The sequence below is a fragment of the Amblyraja radiata genome, chromosome 8 (genome assembly GCF_010909765.2).
Source record: "Amblyraja radiata isolate CabotCenter1 chromosome 8, sAmbRad1.1.pri, whole genome shotgun sequence".
Classification (NCBI taxonomy): Eukaryota; Metazoa; Chordata; class Chondrichthyes; order Rajiformes; family Rajidae; genus Amblyraja; species Amblyraja radiata.
In genome coordinates, this window is record NC_045963.1 from 76,679,327 (window position 1) to 76,697,043 (window position 17,717).

Here is a 17,717-nt window from a genome sequence, read left to right on the forward strand (position 1 = left end):
GTAATAGGAGCAGAATTGGGCCTTTCGGCCCATCAGGTGTACTCCCCCATTCAATCATGGCCGATCGATCTATCCCTCCAAACTCCATTCTCCCCATAACCCCTTAGATCCGTACTAATCTTCATACATTCTCAGTGTCTGGGCATTCAATGGTCTCATACTCAGTAGCGTTCGCACCCATAGTGGGGGGTAAACCATACTCAGACACAAAGTGCTGGAGTAATTCAGCGGGTCAGGCGGCATCTCTGGAGAACACTGGTCGGTGACCAGTTTCAGGTCGGGATCCTTCTTCAGCCTGTCCATTCCCTCCTCAGACGATGCTTGGCCAGCTGAGTTCCTCGTGAGTTAACATGAGAAGCAATGAAACTGTTTATCACCGAAGATAGACACAAAGAGCTGGAGTAACTCCACAGGTCAGGCAGCATCTCTGCAGAGAAGGAATGGGTCAAGGCTCTGCTTCAGAATCGATGTCACCTAATCCTTTTTTCCCAGAGAGGCTGCCTGACCCGCTGAGTTATTCTAACTTTGTGTATCTCCTTTCACCAAGATCAGACATCAGATTCTTACATAGTAGATGGTTTTTCTTCTTGCGTATGGTGTGCACAGCCTAAAGTTGTAGATCAAGGGTAGACATCCAGGCCAGGACAGCATCAGTTGTCTGGGTGGACGGCTTTGATGCCACCAGGGAAAAGCCTCAGTGGGCAGTCATTCACGATGTGTGGGATGGTGTGGTCTGGATGTCCGCAGTGGCAAGCAGGGCTGTCTGTCACCCCCCACTTAAGCAGGTGCTGGGCTGTTCTTGCATGGAGGGTGCGGATTCAGTTCAGGGTTAGTCATGGTTGAGTGGTGGAGTAGACTTGATGGGCCGAGTGGCCTAATTCTGCTTCTATCACATGACCTCAGCATTCCATCATGGCTGATCTATCTCTCCCTCTCAACCCCATTCTCCTGCCTTCTCCCCATAATCCCTGATACCCAGACTAATCAAGAATCTTTCAATCTTCGCCTTAAAAATATCCATTGACTTTTGGCCTCCACAGCTTTCTGTGGCAAAGAATTGCACAGATTCACCACCCTCTGGCTAAAGAAATGTAACATCGTGAAGGATACTGAAGAATCTTTCCCATGGATCAGGAACTGAGGGACATGGAATGAAAGTGGTTGGCAAAAAACTGAAAGTAATGCTAGGAAAATATTCTTTGTGCGGTGAATATGTGGCGGTCACGGTGGTGCAGCGGTAGAGTTGCTACCTTACAGCGAATGCAGCGCCAGATACCCGGGTTCCATCCTGACTACGGGTGCTGTCTAGTACGGAGTTTGTACATTCTCCCCATCACCTGCGTGGGTTTTCTCCGATAACTTCGATTTCCTCCCGCACTCCAAAGAAGTACAGGTTTGTAGGGTGATTGGCTTGGTGTAAATGTAAAAAAGAAATGTCCCTAATGGTTGTAGGACAGTGTTATACGTGCGGGGATCGCTGGTCGGCTCGGACCCGGTAGGCCGAAGGGCCTGTTTCCGCACTGTATCTCTAAACTAAAATATGGGGTCTGAAATGTGCTGCCACGGGTAGGAGTGGACTAATTGTAGCATTCACAGGAAGCTGGGTAAGTATCTCAAAAGTAAACAATATGCAGGGCCTCCAAAGTTCCTGTTTCCTGGAGTATTTAATTGTCACATGTCCCACAACTGGCCTGTAAACACAGTGCTCATCGATAACATAATAAAGACAACATTTCAATGAATGAAACAAATTAGAGTGGCACGGTGGCGCAGGGGTAGAGTGGTTGCCTCACAGCGCCAGAGTCCCAGGTTTGATCCTGACTACGAGTGCTGTCTGTACAGAGTTTGTACTTTGTGACCTGCATGGGGTTTCTCCAGGTGCTCCAGTTTCTTCCCACATCCCAAAGACGTACAGGTTTGTTGGTTAATTGGCTTCGGTAAAATTGTAAACTGTCCCTTGTGTGTGTGTAGGATAGTGTTAGAGTGCGGAGATCGCTGGTCGGTGCTGGCTCATTGGGCCGAAGGGCAGTGAAGAAAGCTAATGGCATGTTGACCTTCGTAGGGAGAGGATTTGAGTTTAGGAGCAAGGAGGTTCTACTGCAGATGGACAGGGCCCTAGTGAGACCACACCTGGAGTATTGTGTGCAGTTTTGGTCTCCTAATTTGAGGAAGGACATTCTTGCTATTGAGGGAGTGCAGCGTAGGTTCACCAGGTTAATTCCCGGGATGGCGGGACTGTCATATGAAAGAATGGATCGACTGTGCTTATATTCACTGGAATTTAGAAGGATGAGATCGGATCGTATAGGAACATATAAAATTCTTAAGGGATTGGATAGGCTTGATGCAGGAAAAATGTTCCTGATGTTGGGAGAGTCCAGAACCAGGGGTCACAGTTTAAGAATATGGGGTAGGCCATTTAGGACTTAAGGGGCTGTCCCACTGTACGAGCTAATTCAAGAGCTATCCCGAGTTTAAAAAAAAATCAAACTCGTGGTAAGCACGTAGAATGTACGTGGCGGGTACGTCGGAGCTCGGGGACGTCTCTTAGCGGCTCGTAACGCTAACGGCAGGTACTCGGGAAACGCAGTAAGTTCGTGAAGACTCGTGAAGATTTTTCAACATGTTGAAAAATGTCCACGAGAGCCCCGAATACCTACGAGCGGCTATTACTGTAATTCTCCGAGTTCGAATCAGGGGAAACTCGGGAGAACTCTTGAATTAGCTTGTACAGTGGGACAGGCCCTTTAGAGGACGAAAAACGTTTTCAGCCAGAGAATTGTGAATCTGTGGAATTCTCTGCCTAAGAAGGCGGTGGGAAGTCAATTTACTGGATGTATTCAAGAGAAAGTTGGATGTTAGTCTTAGGGCTAATGGAATTAAGGGATATGGGGGGAAAGCAGGAACAGAGTACTGATTCTGGATGATCAGCCATGATCATATTGAATGTGGCTCGAAGGGCCGGATGGCCTACTCTTGAACTGATTTTCTATGTTTCTATATTTCTATGTATATACGTTATTCCCTCATTATGTATCTATACACTAAATGGATCGTGTTACTCGGTACACGTGACAATAAACTAAACTGAACTGAATATGGAAATTTCAGAGGCTTTGAGATAGGCAGATAGACAGGCAGAAAATGGAGGGATACGGACCACGTGCAGGCAGAGGAGATCAGTGTTTGGCGTTAAGTTGAGCACGGACATTGCAAGCCAAAGCCCCTATTCCTGGCCTGTACCGTCCCAAGTTCTCACAGTCAGTCTAGTTTACTGTCACGTGTACTGAGGTACAGTGAAAAGCTTCAACCTCCACTATTCAAGGAGACTATATAGAAACATAGAACATAGGAAATAGGTGCAGGAGTAGGCCATTCAGTCCTTTGAGCTGGCACCGCCATGCAATATGATCATGGCTGATCATCCATAATCCGTACCCCGGTCCTGTTTCCTCCCTCCCCATATCCCTGGATTCCGTTAACCCTAAGAGCTAAACTGCCACTGACGATCTCAAGAGACAAATACTTCCGTCAGCAACTCTGAATTTCCTCAGACATTTCCCCTGCCATTTCGTTGTCAGAATACACATTTATTCACATTTATTCTTGTAAACGGCGCCTCTCTACAGGGTATTTTTTACAATTCCAGGCTCTTTGTGACGATAGACTCCATAATCCCTATATTCTGGATCTCTCTCACTCCTTCAACATGAGTTCAGTTTTGTTTATTGTCACGTGTACCGATATTCTATACTATTCTAGACTAGCTATATATGCAACATCGATACACAAACCAACATCAAGCTGCAATGTTTAAGAAAGGACTGCAGATGCCGGTGAAATCGAAGGTAGACACAAAATGCTGCAGAAACTCAGCAGGTGAGGCAGCATCTATGGAGGGAAGGAATTGGCGACGTATTGGGTCTCGAGCCGAATCGTCGCCAAATCCTTCTCTCCATAGATGCTGCCTCACCTGCTGAGTTTCTCCAGCATTTTGTGTCTACCTTCAAGCTGTAATTCTCCCCATAGTCTCTGCCTTTCCGCCTCCTTACGATGCAGATAAAATCTCTCTGCCTTGATTTTGATCATGTTACATACATTTACGTATGTGGCTTGGCAACGTTTCTTGATTTGATAACGATCCAGGGAGGTGTCGTGGGACACATTTGCTGCGGTAGAGGTGTATTATAAATAGATGTTGTTCTAACCTGTATTGAAATGAAAGGAAATACGCTGTGCATCAATACTCTCTCCCTCTCCCTCTCCCCCTCCCTCTCTCCCCCTCCTCTCTCCCCCTCCTCTCTCTCCCCCTTCCCTCTCTCTCCCCTCAATCTCTCCCCTCCCTCTCTCTCCCCCTCTCTCTCTCCCTCTCCTCCTCCTTCCCCCCCTCCCCCTCCCTCTCTCTCCCCCTCTCTTCCCCCCCCCCTCCCCCTTCCCCCCTCCCTCTCTCCCCCCTCCCCCCCCCCCCCCCTCCCCCCCTCCTCCTCTCTCCCTCTCTCTCCCTCTCCCTCCCCCCCCCTCTCTCTCCCTCCCTCTCTCTCCCCCTCTCTCCCCCTCCTCTCCTCCCCCTCCCTCTCTCCCCCTCCCTCTCCTCTCTCTCCCCTCCCTCCTCTCTCCCTCTCCCGCTCTCCCCCCTTTCCTCCCTCTCTCCCTCTCTCTCCACTCCCCTCTCTCTCTCTCCCCTCTCTCCTTTTCTCCCCCTCTTTCCCCTCCCTCTCTCCCCCTCCCCTTTCCTCTCCCCCTCTCTCCATCTCCCCCCCTCCCCCCTCTTCCCCTCTCCTCTCCCTCCCTTTCTCCCTCTCTCCCTCCCACTCTCTCCCACACTCCCTCTCTCCCCCCTCTCTCCAATCCCCCCCTCTCATTCTATGACTCTCATAGATAATAAAATAACAAACAATAGAAATTCAATTAAAAAAACAAAACAATTTAGTGCAAAAAACAAAACCAAGCCCAATACCACGCGAGTAACCCGGGCAGATTGGAGTTCAGAGTTTAATTGCAGTTGGTAGTGTTCAATAGCATGATGGCTGTAGGGAAGAAGCTGTTCCTGAACCTGGACGTTACACTTCTCAGGCTCCTATTACTTCTTCCTGATGGCAATGATGAGATGAGTGTGTGGCCAGGATGGTGTGGGTCTCTGATGATGCTGGCTGCCTTTTTGAGGCAGCGACTCGTGTAGATCCCCTCGATGGTGGGGAGGGAGGTCAGTACCTGTGATGGGCCGGGCGGTGGTCACCACTTTTTGCAATCTCCTTCGTCCTTGGGGGGTTCGAGTTCCCGAACCAGGCCGTGATGCAACCAGCCAATATGCTCTCCACCGTACAGCTATCACCATACATAAGCTCAGATAAACACCTCAGATATTGTACAAGTGTACAGCAGTAGTACACTGAGCAGTAGAACTAGTGTACGGGTGATCGATGGTCGGGGTGGACTCGGCAGGCCAAAGGGCACGTTTCCACGCTGTATCTCTAAACTAGACTTCAGCCCCTCCCTTGGCACTTGGCCCTGGTTGAAGCATGTGACATTTTACTGCACTTGGCACGCAGAATAACTTGCTGTGAAACGCCGGCTAGTGTCCAACATACCAGAGCCTTCTTCTCGATTGATGACTTCCCATCAGCTTTTGGTATTTGTCTGGGTGTACACTGGGACCTCTGTTACTCAGCTGTTCAGGATGAACTCAACACACAGCACTGAATGTCATCCCGGACATTCCTGGCTATGAGACACGCAACAATCTCGCTTCCAGCACAGACAGTGTGTCAGCATGTGTGTGTCAGTGTGTGTGTCAGTGTGTGTGGGTGTTTGTGTGGCAGCGTGTGTGAGTGCGTTAGCGTGTGTCAGTGCGTGTGTGTGTGTCAGCGAGTTTGTGTGTCAGCGTGTGTGTGTGGGTCCGTGGGTGTGTCAACGTCTGGGTGTGTGCCTGTGTCAGTGAGTGCGTGTGTCAGTGTGTGTGTGTCAGCGAATGTGTGTGTGTGTGTGTATGTGTCAGTATGTGTGTGTGTGAGAGTCAGTGTGTGTGTGTTTGTGTGTGTCAGGATGTGTATGTCAGCCTGTGTGTCAGGATGTGTGTGTCAGCCTGTGTGTTAGCGTGTGTGTGAGTCAGTGTGTGTGTCAGCTTGTGTGTCTGTGTGTGTGTCAGTGTGTGTGTGTGTGTGTGTGTGTGTGTGTGTGTGTGTGTCAGCATGTGTGTCTCAGCGTGTGTGTGTCAGTGTGTGTGTGTGTTAGCGTGTGTGTGTGTGTGTTAGCATGTGTGTGTCAGTGTGTGTGTATGTACGCATGTATGCTGTGGCCAATATAACAATCACACAATTGACAAGATTGACCTTTGTTCACTAAATCCAACCAAACAAGTTTACTTTAGACTGTAGAGATACGTCATGGAAATAGGCCCCTCCACTCACCAAGTCCACGGCGACCAGCAACGACCCCGTACACTAGAGTTTAGAGATACAGCATGCAGACAAGCCCTTCGGCCCACCGAGACTGCGCTGACCAGCGATCACCCTGTACACTAGCACTCACCTGTACGTCTTTGGAGTGTGCCGGGATACCGGAGCACCCGGAGAAAACCCATGCAGTCACAGGGAGAACGTACAAACTCTTATACAGACACGCACTCGTGGTCAGGATGGAGCCCGGGTCTCTGGCGCAGTGAGGCAGCAACTCTACCGCTGCACCACACTGCTGCCCCAAGTTCTTGGCACTTACCTGGTGTTGGTTTGAAAGCACTAGATTGGCATGATTCCCTTGGATCTTTCTAAGTGTTCCACTCCAACATCTTCAACAGCGTTCTCTAACATTAAGGGCGGCACGGTGGTGCAACCATAGAGCTACTGAGCGCCAGAGACAATAGACAATAGGTGCAGGAGTAGGCCATTCGGACTTTCGAGCCAGCACCGCCATTCACTATGATCATGGCTGATCGTCCACAATCAGTTCCTGCCTTCTCCCCAAATCCCCTGACCACTATATTTAAGAGCTCTATCTAATTCTCTCTTGAAAGCATACAGATAATTGGCCTCCACTGCCTTCTGAGGCAGAGAATTCCACAGATTCACAACTCTCTGGGTGAAGAAGTTTTTTCTCATCACCGTTCTAAATGGCCAACCCCTTATTCTTAAACTGTGGCCCCTGGTCCTGGACCCCCCCAACATCGGGAACGTGTTTCCTGCCTCTAGCATGTCTAAACCCTTAATAATCTTATATGTTTCAATAAGATGCCCTCTCATCCTTCTAAATTCCAGAGTATACAACCCCAGCCGCTCCATTCTATCAACATATGACAGCTCCGCGCATCTCCTGGGTCCCTCTCAAAGTTTTTTCCAGAAAAGAGAGATTTTAACTTGGGTTAGATTGGAGAAGCAGGGTCGTTCTCCTGAGAGGAAAGATAGTTAAGAGAAAACATGTCCAAGTTTAATGGAGATTTGCAGTTTGACCACCCAGACCCACATGTTAAAGCTGACTTTAATCAGCAGAATGATGTCTTCCATGCTGTTAGCTAATTGAATCAACTGTTTGATTGTAAGATACAACATGGAAACAGGCTATTTGGCCCATCGAGTCCACGCTGACCATCGATCATGTAGGAAGGAACTGCAGATGCTGGTTTACACAAAGTGCTGGAGTAACTCAGCGGGACAGGCAACATCTATCTGTCCATCTTTGTCTGTTTGTGTCTATCTGACCATCGTTCACAGTGGTTCTATGTTATCCCACTTTCACATCCAGTCCCTACACACTAGGTACCATTTACAGCGGGCCAATTAACCTACAAACGTGCATGTCTTTAGCACGTGGGAGGAAACCAGATCACCCAGAGGAAAACCAACTGCTTTCACAGGGATAACATGCAAACTCCACACAGACAACACCTGAGGTTAGGATTGAACCTGAATGTCTGGTGACTTGATTCGTTCAAAAGGGATTGGACGGAATATAGGTTTATATAAAATATAGAGGGTTTGACAGCTCTGGGCCTGTACTCACTGGAGTTTAGAAGGATGAGGGGGAACCATATTGACATTTACTAAATAGTGAAAGGCTTGGATACAGTGGATGTGGAGAGGATGTTTCCACCAGTGGGAGAGTCTCGGACCAGAGGCCATAAGCCTTAGAATGAAAGGACATACCTTTAGAAAGGAGATGAGGAGGAATTTATTTTGTCAGAGGGTGGTGAATCTGTGGAATTCACTGCCGCAGACGGCTGTGGAGGCCAAGTCAGTGGATATATTTAAGGCAGAGATAGATAGATTCATGATTAGTGCAGGTGTCAGGAGTTATGGGGAGAAGGCAGGAGAATGGGGTTGAGAGGGAAAGATAAATCAGACATGATTGATGGTGGAATGGGCCAAATTCTGCTCCTATGACTAATGAACTTACATAGATTTAATTATTCCACCTTGAGATGTAGTCAATGACTATTGGAAACAAAGAAACATAGAAAATAGGCGCAAGAGTTGAAGCCAGCACCGCCATTCAATAATGATCATGGCTGATCATCCAAAATCAGCCACCCATTCCTGCTTTCTTCCCATATCCCTTGATTCCGTTAGCTCTAAGAGCTAGATCTATCTTTCTTGAAAACATCCAGTGAATTGGCCTCCACTGCCTTCTGTGGCAGAGAATTCCACAGATTCACAACTCTCTGGGTGAAAAAGTATTTCCTCATCTCAGTCCTAAATGACCTACGCCTTATTCTTAAACTGTGACCCCTGGTTCTTGACTCCCCCAACACGGGGAACATTTTTCCTGCATCTAGCCTGTCCAATCCTTTAAGAATGTTATAGTTTTCTATAAGATATCCTCTCATCCTTCTAAATTCCAGTGAATACAAGCCCAGTCGACCCATTCTTTCATCATATGTCAGCCCCGGGAATTAACCTGGACTGCACTGCCTCAATCACAAGGATGTCCTTCCTCAAATTAGGGGACCAAAACTGCACACAATATTCCAGATGTGGTCTCACCTGGGCCCTGTACAACTGCAGTAGGACCTCTTTGCTCCAATACTCAAATCCTCTCGCTACGAAGGCCAACATGCCATTAGCTTTCCTCACTGCCTGTGAGCCTAGACCAGCCTGAAATGGGTTTCAGATTATTGCTACATGGCAAGTTGGTCCCATCTTCTTTCAACCTCCCTTGGGGACTGAATTACTGCTGGCTTGAAGCAACGTATCGAAGATGTATTTTTGTAATCTCTTGAGCAATAGATCAAAAACAAAGGAAAATAAAAGTGCTTTGCTCCAATCTCTGATCGAACCTCTAATCGAGCGTACACCTCAAGAAAACAAAACACAGGCCACTTGTACTTTGAATTGTGCAGCAGCTGTTAAAGGGCGGCACAGAGGCGTGGTGGTAAACCTGGTGCCTTACAGTGCCAGAGACCCCTGTTCGATGCTGACTGTGGGTGCTGTCTGTACGGAGTTTGCACCTTCTCCCCGGGGCCACAGTTTAAGAATAAGGGGTAGGCCATTTAGAACGGAGATGAGGAAAAACCTTTTCACCCAGAGAAAAAATAGACAATGAACAATAGACAATAGGTGCAGGAGTAGTGCAGAGTTTGTAAGAGACGAGGAAATAGATGGTTCTCGTTTACAAAGGTGAGTATGGAGAGGGGGTGAGGAAGTGGGATTGGACTGACTGGATGATCTGAGAGGGGTGGCTCTGACATGACTAGCCTGTTCTGTAAAAACTGCGCTATCGAGTTACTCTTTGTCTCTCTGTTCAGTGTGAATATCAACATTACAAGGGCAGTAAATCCAGTTTTAACTGCTCGTGGGTGCAAAGGCGGAGAGGAGGAGCAGGAAATCACCTCACTTTTTTAGGTTTTGTTTAGTTTATTGCCACGTGCAGCGTGAAAAGTTTTTTGTTGCGTGCTATCCAGTCAGCGGAAAGACAATACATGATTCCAATCGAGCCATTTAAAGTGTACAGATAGATACATCTATCATTAGGTTGGTCACGGTGGCGCCTTACAGCGAATGCAGCGCCGGAGACCCGGGTTCCATCCCGACTACGGGTGCTGTCTGTACGGAGTTTGTACGTTCTCCCCGTGACCTGCGTGGGTTTTCTCCGAGATCGTCAGGTTTCCTCCCACAGGATTGTAGGTTAATTGGCTTGGTAAATGTAAAAATTGTCCCCAGTGTGTGTAGGATGGTGTTAATGTGCGGGAATCGCTGGTCCCCGCGGACCCGGTGGTCCGAAGGGCCTGTTTCCGCGCTGTATCTCTAAACTAAGGAAGTTTAAGAAGGAACTACAGATGCTGGAAAATCGAAGGCAGACAAAAATGCTGGAGAAACTCAGCGGGTGCAGCAGCATCTATGGAGCGAAGGAAATAGGCAACGTTTCGGGTCGAAACCCTTCTTCAGACTCAACATTATAAGGGAATAATGTTTACTCTCATGGTGTTATGTGCAGGCATGTAAACACGTGCAACCGCAGAGGCTGGTATGCCAAAAATAAAAAATACACAAAGTGCTGGAGTAACTCAGCGGGTCAGGCAGCATCTCTGGAGAACGTGGATAGGTGACGTTTCGGGTCGGGCACATTTAAATTATAATTGCAACACACAGTAGTTTAGTTTATAGTTAGGCCCACGACACCTCGTGAAGGGTCAACAGTTAGTTCTGGCATCCCAGAGCCACCCCTCTCAATGCCTGCTCTCTCTCGCCACCTGTGCTACCAGTATCTACAGATGATTAATTCACTCAAACAAATACTAAACACTCGCATCCTGTCTTCCACTTATCCTTACCCATCGTAACGCCACAAATAACAATAGGATTTCAGTATAGGAGTAAAGATGTTCTTCTGCAGTTGTATAGTGAGACCACATCTGGAGTATTGTGTACAGTTTTGGTCTCCTAATTTGAAGAAGGACATCCTTGTGATTGAGGCAGTGCAGCGTAGGTTCAGGAGATTGATCCCTGGGATGGCAGGACTGTCGTATGAGGAAAGATTGAAAAGACTAGGCTTGTATTCACTGGAGTTTAGAAGGATGAGGGGGAATCTTATAGGAACATATAAAATTATAAAAGGACTGGACAAGCTAGATGCAGGAAAAATGTTCCCAATGTGGGGCGAGTCCAGAACCAGGGGCCACAATCTTAGAATAAAGGGGAGGCCATTTAAGACTGAGGTGAGAAAAAACTTTTTCACCCAGAGTTGTGAATTTATGGAATTCCCTGCCACAGAGGGCAGTGGAGGCCAAGTCACTGGATGGATTTAAGAGAGAGTTAGATGGAGCTCTGGGGGCTAGTGGAGTCAATGGATATGGGGAGAAGGCAGGCACGGGTTATTGATAGGGGACGATCAGCCATGATCACAATGAATGGCGGTGCTGGCTCGAAGGGCCGAATGGCCTCCTCCTGCACCCATTTTCTATGTTTCTATGTTAAATATCAACCTCGCATATAACCGGGATACACTTACACGTTGGATTGCAACCTTGTGGTGGTCGGGGAGCTTGTGTGTCTCAGTGACCCCTAGAGCTATGCCAGCGGGAGATTCGTCTCCTGTTAGGGTCTCCCATGCTGGACAGGTCGAAGGGTAGAGGCGAGACGAAGAGTGATCCACTGGTCCTCCAGGTTGGAGGTTGAGCACAGGGCTAACGACCCTGTCTCCTAAAACACATATGTTACGGAAACAGCGACTGAAGGAATCGACCAGGACCTTCGTTACTGCCCTACATGCCAGGAGGCATAATAGGCAGTAAGTAAGTACACTTACGCGGAATACACTTGCAAAGAAACACACATACCATGTGTTATACATGTCCTTTCTGCCTCCTCACTGACACCATTTCTTCTCCACCAAACCTGGCCTTCCTCTGCTGTCTCTGACATTCTCTTCAAGGCCTGATGCAAACTCTGTCTGCGAATTCCTAGCTCTCCAAATAGCGACGTGGTCAATCCTTCTATGAATTTAAGTCTACTATCTATCTCATTGGTGACCCTCGGACAATCCTTGATCGGACTTTGCTGGCTTTACCTTGCACTAAACTTTATTCCCTTATCATGTATCTGTACACTGTAAATGGCTCGACTGTAATCATGTATTGTCTTTCTGCTGACTGGTTAGCACGCAACAAAACCTTTTTACTGTACCTCGGTACGCGTGACAATAAACTAAACTGAAACTGAACTGAAGTCAGATTGAGCCACAGGATACAGGTACGAAGGGCCAGGAAAGTCAACACTCCATGTTTAGACAATAGACAATATCTTTATAACTCCTAGAAACATAGAAAATAGGTGCAGGAGTAGGCCATTCGGTCCTTTGAGCCAGCACCGCCATTCAATGTGATCATGGCTGATCATCCACAATCAGTACCCCGTTTAGCCCAGGCAATCGTGGGTGCAGGGTAATACAAGGTGATGGAGGAGGCCTGTAATACTTAGATTTAGATCTAACAAGTTCACAAGTTATTTGAGTAGAATTAGGCCATTTGGCCCATCGAGTCCACTCTGCGGTACACAAAAAAGTTGGAGAAACTCAGCGGGTGCAGCAGCATCTATGGAGCGAAGGAAATAGGCAACGTTTCCAGCCGAAACCCTTCTTCAGACTCTACCCAGCTTTCTACCCAGACTCGAGTCCACTCCGCCATTCAATCATAGCTGATCTCTGCCTCCTAATCCCATATTTCTGCCTTCTCCCCATAGCCATAGCATATCAGTGTATGAATTGGCGACGTTTCGGGTCGAGACCTTTCTTCAGACCCGAAACGTCGGCAATTCCTTCTCTCCATAGATGATGCCTCACCCGCCGAGTTGCTCCAGTATTTTGTGCCTACCTTCAATTTAAAGCAGCATCTGCAGTTCTTTCTTAAACATGTCAGTGTACATCACGTCTAATGGGCTCCTTGTGGCCGGTTGTTTTGCAGGTAACCTTGACAAGCACATTCAGCTGGAGGAGTTGGTCGCCCAGTTTTTGGGAGTCGAGGCAGCAATGACATTCGGCATGGGTTTCGCCACTAATTCTATGAATATCCCGGCCCTGGCTGGCAAGGTGAGTTTGCGTTTGCGTTTACGTTTGTAATGTGTGATTGCAGATCCACTTCTGAGTCGCCTGTGTTGGGCGCCAACTGCATCTTCAGCGAAGACCAAACGTCTTGCGATGAAACTGTAAGCCTGGTGTGGAGTTATAGAGTGATACAGTGTGGAAACAGGCCCTTCGGCCCAACTTGCCCATACCGGCCAACAATGTCCCAGCTACACTAGTCCCACCTGCCTGCATTTGGTCCACATCCCTGCAAACCTGTCCTATCCATGTACCTATCTACCTGTCTTAAACATTGCGATAATACCTGCCTCAATTACCTCCTCCGGCAGCTCGTTCCATACACCCACCACCCTCTGTGTAAAATGTTGCCCCTCAGGTGCCTGTTAAATCTTTCCCCGCTCAGCTTAAACCTATGTCGTCTGGTTCTCGATTCCCCTACTCTGGGCATCTGTCTGATCTATTCCTCTCATGACTTTATACACCTCTGTAAGATCACCCCTCATCCTCCTACACACCAAGGAATAGAGTCCCAGCCAGCTCAACCTCTCCCTATCCATCTTGACCTCAAGTGCTGTCTGTGCGGAGATTGCATGTTCTACCTGTGACCGTGTGGCTTCCCCCTATGTGTGCTCCGGTTTCCTCCCACACAAGACGTGTGGGTTTGTAGGTTAATTGGCCTCTGTGAATTGCCTATAGTGTGTAGGGAGTGGATGAGAAAGTGGGATAACATAGAGCTAATGATCGATGATTGGTGCGGACTCGGTGGGCCGAAGAGCCTCTAAACTAAACTGAAATAAAGTTATGAGTGGCCTCGTTCAGTAGTCTAATTCAGTGGAAAGTTTTGGAGACTGCATCTTAGTTGCGGCACGACGGCGCAGCGGTAGAGTTGCTGCCTTACAGCGCCCGAGGCCCGGGTTCGATCCTGACTACGGGTGCTTGCCTGTACGGAGTTTGTATGTTCTCCCCATGACCGAACAAGATCTTCGGTTTCCTCCCACACTCCAAAGACGTACAGGTTTGTAGGTTAATTGGCTTGGTATAAAAAAAGTAAAATTGGCCCTAGTATGGTGGTAATGTGCGGGGATCGCAGGTCGGCACGGACCCGGCGGGCCGAAGGGCCTATTTCCGTGCTGCATCTCAAACCTGCCCCAAGTGACACCACTGGCGATCCCTTTACTCATTTGTTCTGCAGTCGACCATTGTGTGATCGACAACGTTCACCCATCAAAGGGCAGAGAAAGGAAGTCTTTCATCCATGCCACCTGTACTGCAGCGGTATTACCACACAACAGGAGGACATCTTGTCTCCCCTTTCCTGTGCACTTGATCGTGAAAGATCAAAGTTTACAAAGCTTCACAGATTACACGCAGAGGATTAAGCCCAGGAGGATTACGTTTATTTAGCTTCAAAGATCAACTCCGGTTAGAATTTGTCGCTCGCGAGCTGTACCAGGATCGGCATGCGTTACTAATTCTGCGTAAACACCGTTAGTAAGACAAGTATCAGGGGAGTTTTGATCTCTTTCAAATTCTAAATCGGTGCGTTTTCTTTTAAACGTTTCGTATCAGGGCAGTTGTGTAAGAAAGAACTGCAGATGCTGGAAAAATCGAAGGTAGACAAAAATGCTGGAGAAACTCAGCGGGTGAGGCAGCATCTATGGAGCGAAGGAATAGGTGACATTTCGGGTCGAGACCCTTCTTCAGACTGATGTGGGGGTGGGGGGGCGGGAAGAAGAAAGGAAGAGGCTGAGGCTGTAGGAGAGCTGGAAAGGGGTGGGGAAGGAGGGATAAAGCAAGGACTATGTGAAATTGGAGGTCAATGTTCATACCGCTGGGGTGTAAACTACCCAAGCGAAATATGAGGTGCTGCTCCTCCAATTTACGGTGGGCCTCACTCAGGCCATGGAGGAGGCCCAAAACAGAAAGGTCGGATTCGGAATGGGAGGGGGAGTTGAAGTGCTGAGCCACTGGGAGATCAGGTTGGTTATTGCAAACTGAGCAGAGGTGTTGGACGAAGCGATCACCAAGCCTGCGCTTGGTCTCACCGATGTAGAGCAGCTGACACCCAGAGCAGCGGATGCAATAGATGAGGTTGGAGGAGGTGCAGGTGAACCTCTGCCTCACCAGGGGAGTTGATTTCTTACATATTTTAAATCAGCGTGGTTTTTTTTAACGTTTGGTTCTCGGCAGGGTGCGGGGTGTGTATCACGTGCCATCTCCCCACGTGTCTCACTTTCTGCGAATCTTTCCTGCGCAGGGTTGCCTTATACTGAGCGATGAGCTGAACCACACGTCTCTGATCCTGGGCGCACGTTTGTCGAGCTCGACCATCCGGGTTTTTAAACACAACAGTGAGTGACTACGCCGCATCCGCCGCTTGCGCCATGACTTTAATTTTGTTTAGTTTAGAGATACAGCGCGGATACAGGCCCTTCGGCCCACCGAGTCCGCGCAGACCAGCGACATACCCGCACACCAACACTATCCTACACACACTATGGACAATTTTACACTTACACTAAGCCTATTCACCCACAACCTGTACGTCTTCGGAGTGTAGGAGGAAACCGAAGATCTCGGAGAAAACCCACGTAGGTCACGGGGAGAACGTACAAACTCCATAAAGACAAGCACCCGTAGTCAGGATCGAACCCGGGTCTCTCGCGCTTTAATGCAGCAACTCTACCGCTGCGCCACTGTGCCACCCATGTTTCTTAAATGTTGCCTCAACTACCTCCTCTAGCTGCTCGTTTTATACACACACCGCCCTTTGTGTAAAATATTTCCCCTCAGGTTCCTATTAAATCTCCCCCCCTCACCTTAAACTTATGTCCTCTAGCTCTCAATACCCCTACTCTGGGCAAGAGACTGTGCATTTTACCCGATCTATTCCTCGCAGGCACACTTACTCTAAGTTAATTATTTTGTTAAAGCAGGTTATGCCAGAATAGATAAAGCGACAAAGTGCTGGAGTAACTCAGCGGGTCAGGCAGCAACTGTGGAGAACATGGATAGGTGACGTTTCACAGAGTGCTGGAGTAACTCAGCGGGTCAGGCAGCATCTATGGAGAACATGGATAGGTGACATTTCACAGAGTGTTGGAGTAACTCAGCGGGTCAGGCAGCATCTATGGAGAACATGGATAGGTGACATTTCACAGAGTGCTGGAGTAACTCAGCGGGTCAGGCAGCATCTATGGAGAACATGGATAGGTGACATTTCACAGAGTGTTGGAGTAACTCAGCGGGTCAGGCAGCATCTCTGGAGAACATGGATAGGTGACATTTCACAGAGTGCTGGAGTAACTCAGCGGGTCAGGCAGCAACTCTGGAGAACATGGATAGGTGACATTTCACAGAGTGCTGGAGTAACTCAGCGGATCAGGCAGCATCTCTGGAGAACATGGATAGGTGACGCTTCGGGTCAGGACCCTTCTTCAGACCATTATCCGCAGTTCCTTGTATAGTCCTGAATTGGAGAAAATCATGAGTTTTCGGAAGTGTTGGATTGGGCGAGATGGCAAGATGGGCGTAGATTTTGAAAGCAAAGAGGGAACTGTAGATACTGGTTTACAAAAAAAAGACACAAAGTGCTGGATCAACTCAGCGGGTAGAAGAATGGAGAACTGAAGAAGGGTTCAAACCCGAAACGTCACCTATCCCGAGTTCTCCAGGGATGCTGCCTGACCCGCTGAGATGCACCAGCACTTTGTGTCTTTTTTGTAGACCAGCATCTGCAGTTCCTTTCTTCAACATGTACTAAGTGAAAGGCTGAAACAGGCGAAGTAGGATTGGCAGATGGGTGGACGAAGGCCAGAGATGAAAAGACAAAGTGTGAGATGAGGAGTTCAGGAGAGAAGAGGTGTGCATTGTGAAGCCAGAGGAAGGAATATTGGCGGAAAGGGGGAGGGGGGGCAGAAGAGAAGAAATTGGTGCCAATCCAGGTGGGGAATTTTATAATAAAATCCTCGCAGGCCAGTGAGGCAGTGTTAAATTGTCTAGCTTGAGAATTAAGTTTGCATTGGACTTGTTCTGAGTAAAGACACGGCACCAGAGACCTGGGTTCGAACTTGACTAGAGGTGCTGGCTGTACGGAGTTTGCACGTTCTCCCCGTCACCTGCGTGGGCTTTCTCCGGGTGCTCCGGTTCCCTCCCGCACTCTTAAAGACGTAAAGATTTGTAAGTTAATTGGCTTCTGTAAATTGTAAAATTGTCCTTAGTGTGTGTAAGATAGTGTTAGTGTACGGGGTGATCGCTGGTCGGCATGGACTCGGTGGGCCGAGTGGCCTGTTTCCACCCTGCAGCTCTAAAGTCTAACTAGAATTTTGGGGGGAAAATCCCTTATCGTGTATCTGTACACTGTGGACGGCTGGATTGTAATCATGATAGCACACAACAAAAGCTCAGCGGGTGCGGCAGCATCTATGGAGTGAAGGAAATAGGCAACGTTTCGGGCCGAAACCCATAGGGTTTCGGCACGAAACGTTGCCTATTTCCTTCGCTCCATAGATGCTGCCGCACCCACTGAGTTTCTCCAGCACTTTTGTCTACCTTCGATTTTCCAGCATCTGCAGTTCCTTCTTAAACACAACAAAAACTTTTCACTGTACCCCGGTACACATGACAATAAACTAAACTGAACTCATCCGCAAATTGGAGGAGCAGCACCTCATATTTCGCTTGGGCAGTTTACACCCCAGCGGTATGAACAT

At 48.2% G+C, this 17,717-nt stretch overlaps 1 protein-coding gene across 1 annotated transcript in view; it reads left to right on the plus strand.

The window, feature by feature from the left end:
* The window catches only part of sptlc3 (serine palmitoyltransferase long chain base subunit 3), a 59,884-nt gene that overhangs the window by 22,319 nt on the left and 19,848 nt on the right, over window positions 1–17,717 (plus strand). Inside the window, exons 5-6 of the mRNA XM_033026422.1 lie at window positions 12,887–13,011; window positions 15,263–15,356. Coding sequence (XP_032882313.1) covers window positions 12,887–13,011; window positions 15,263–15,356 — 219 coding nt within the window. The remainder of the gene's footprint in view (window positions 1–12,886; window positions 13,012–15,262; window positions 15,357–17,717) is intronic.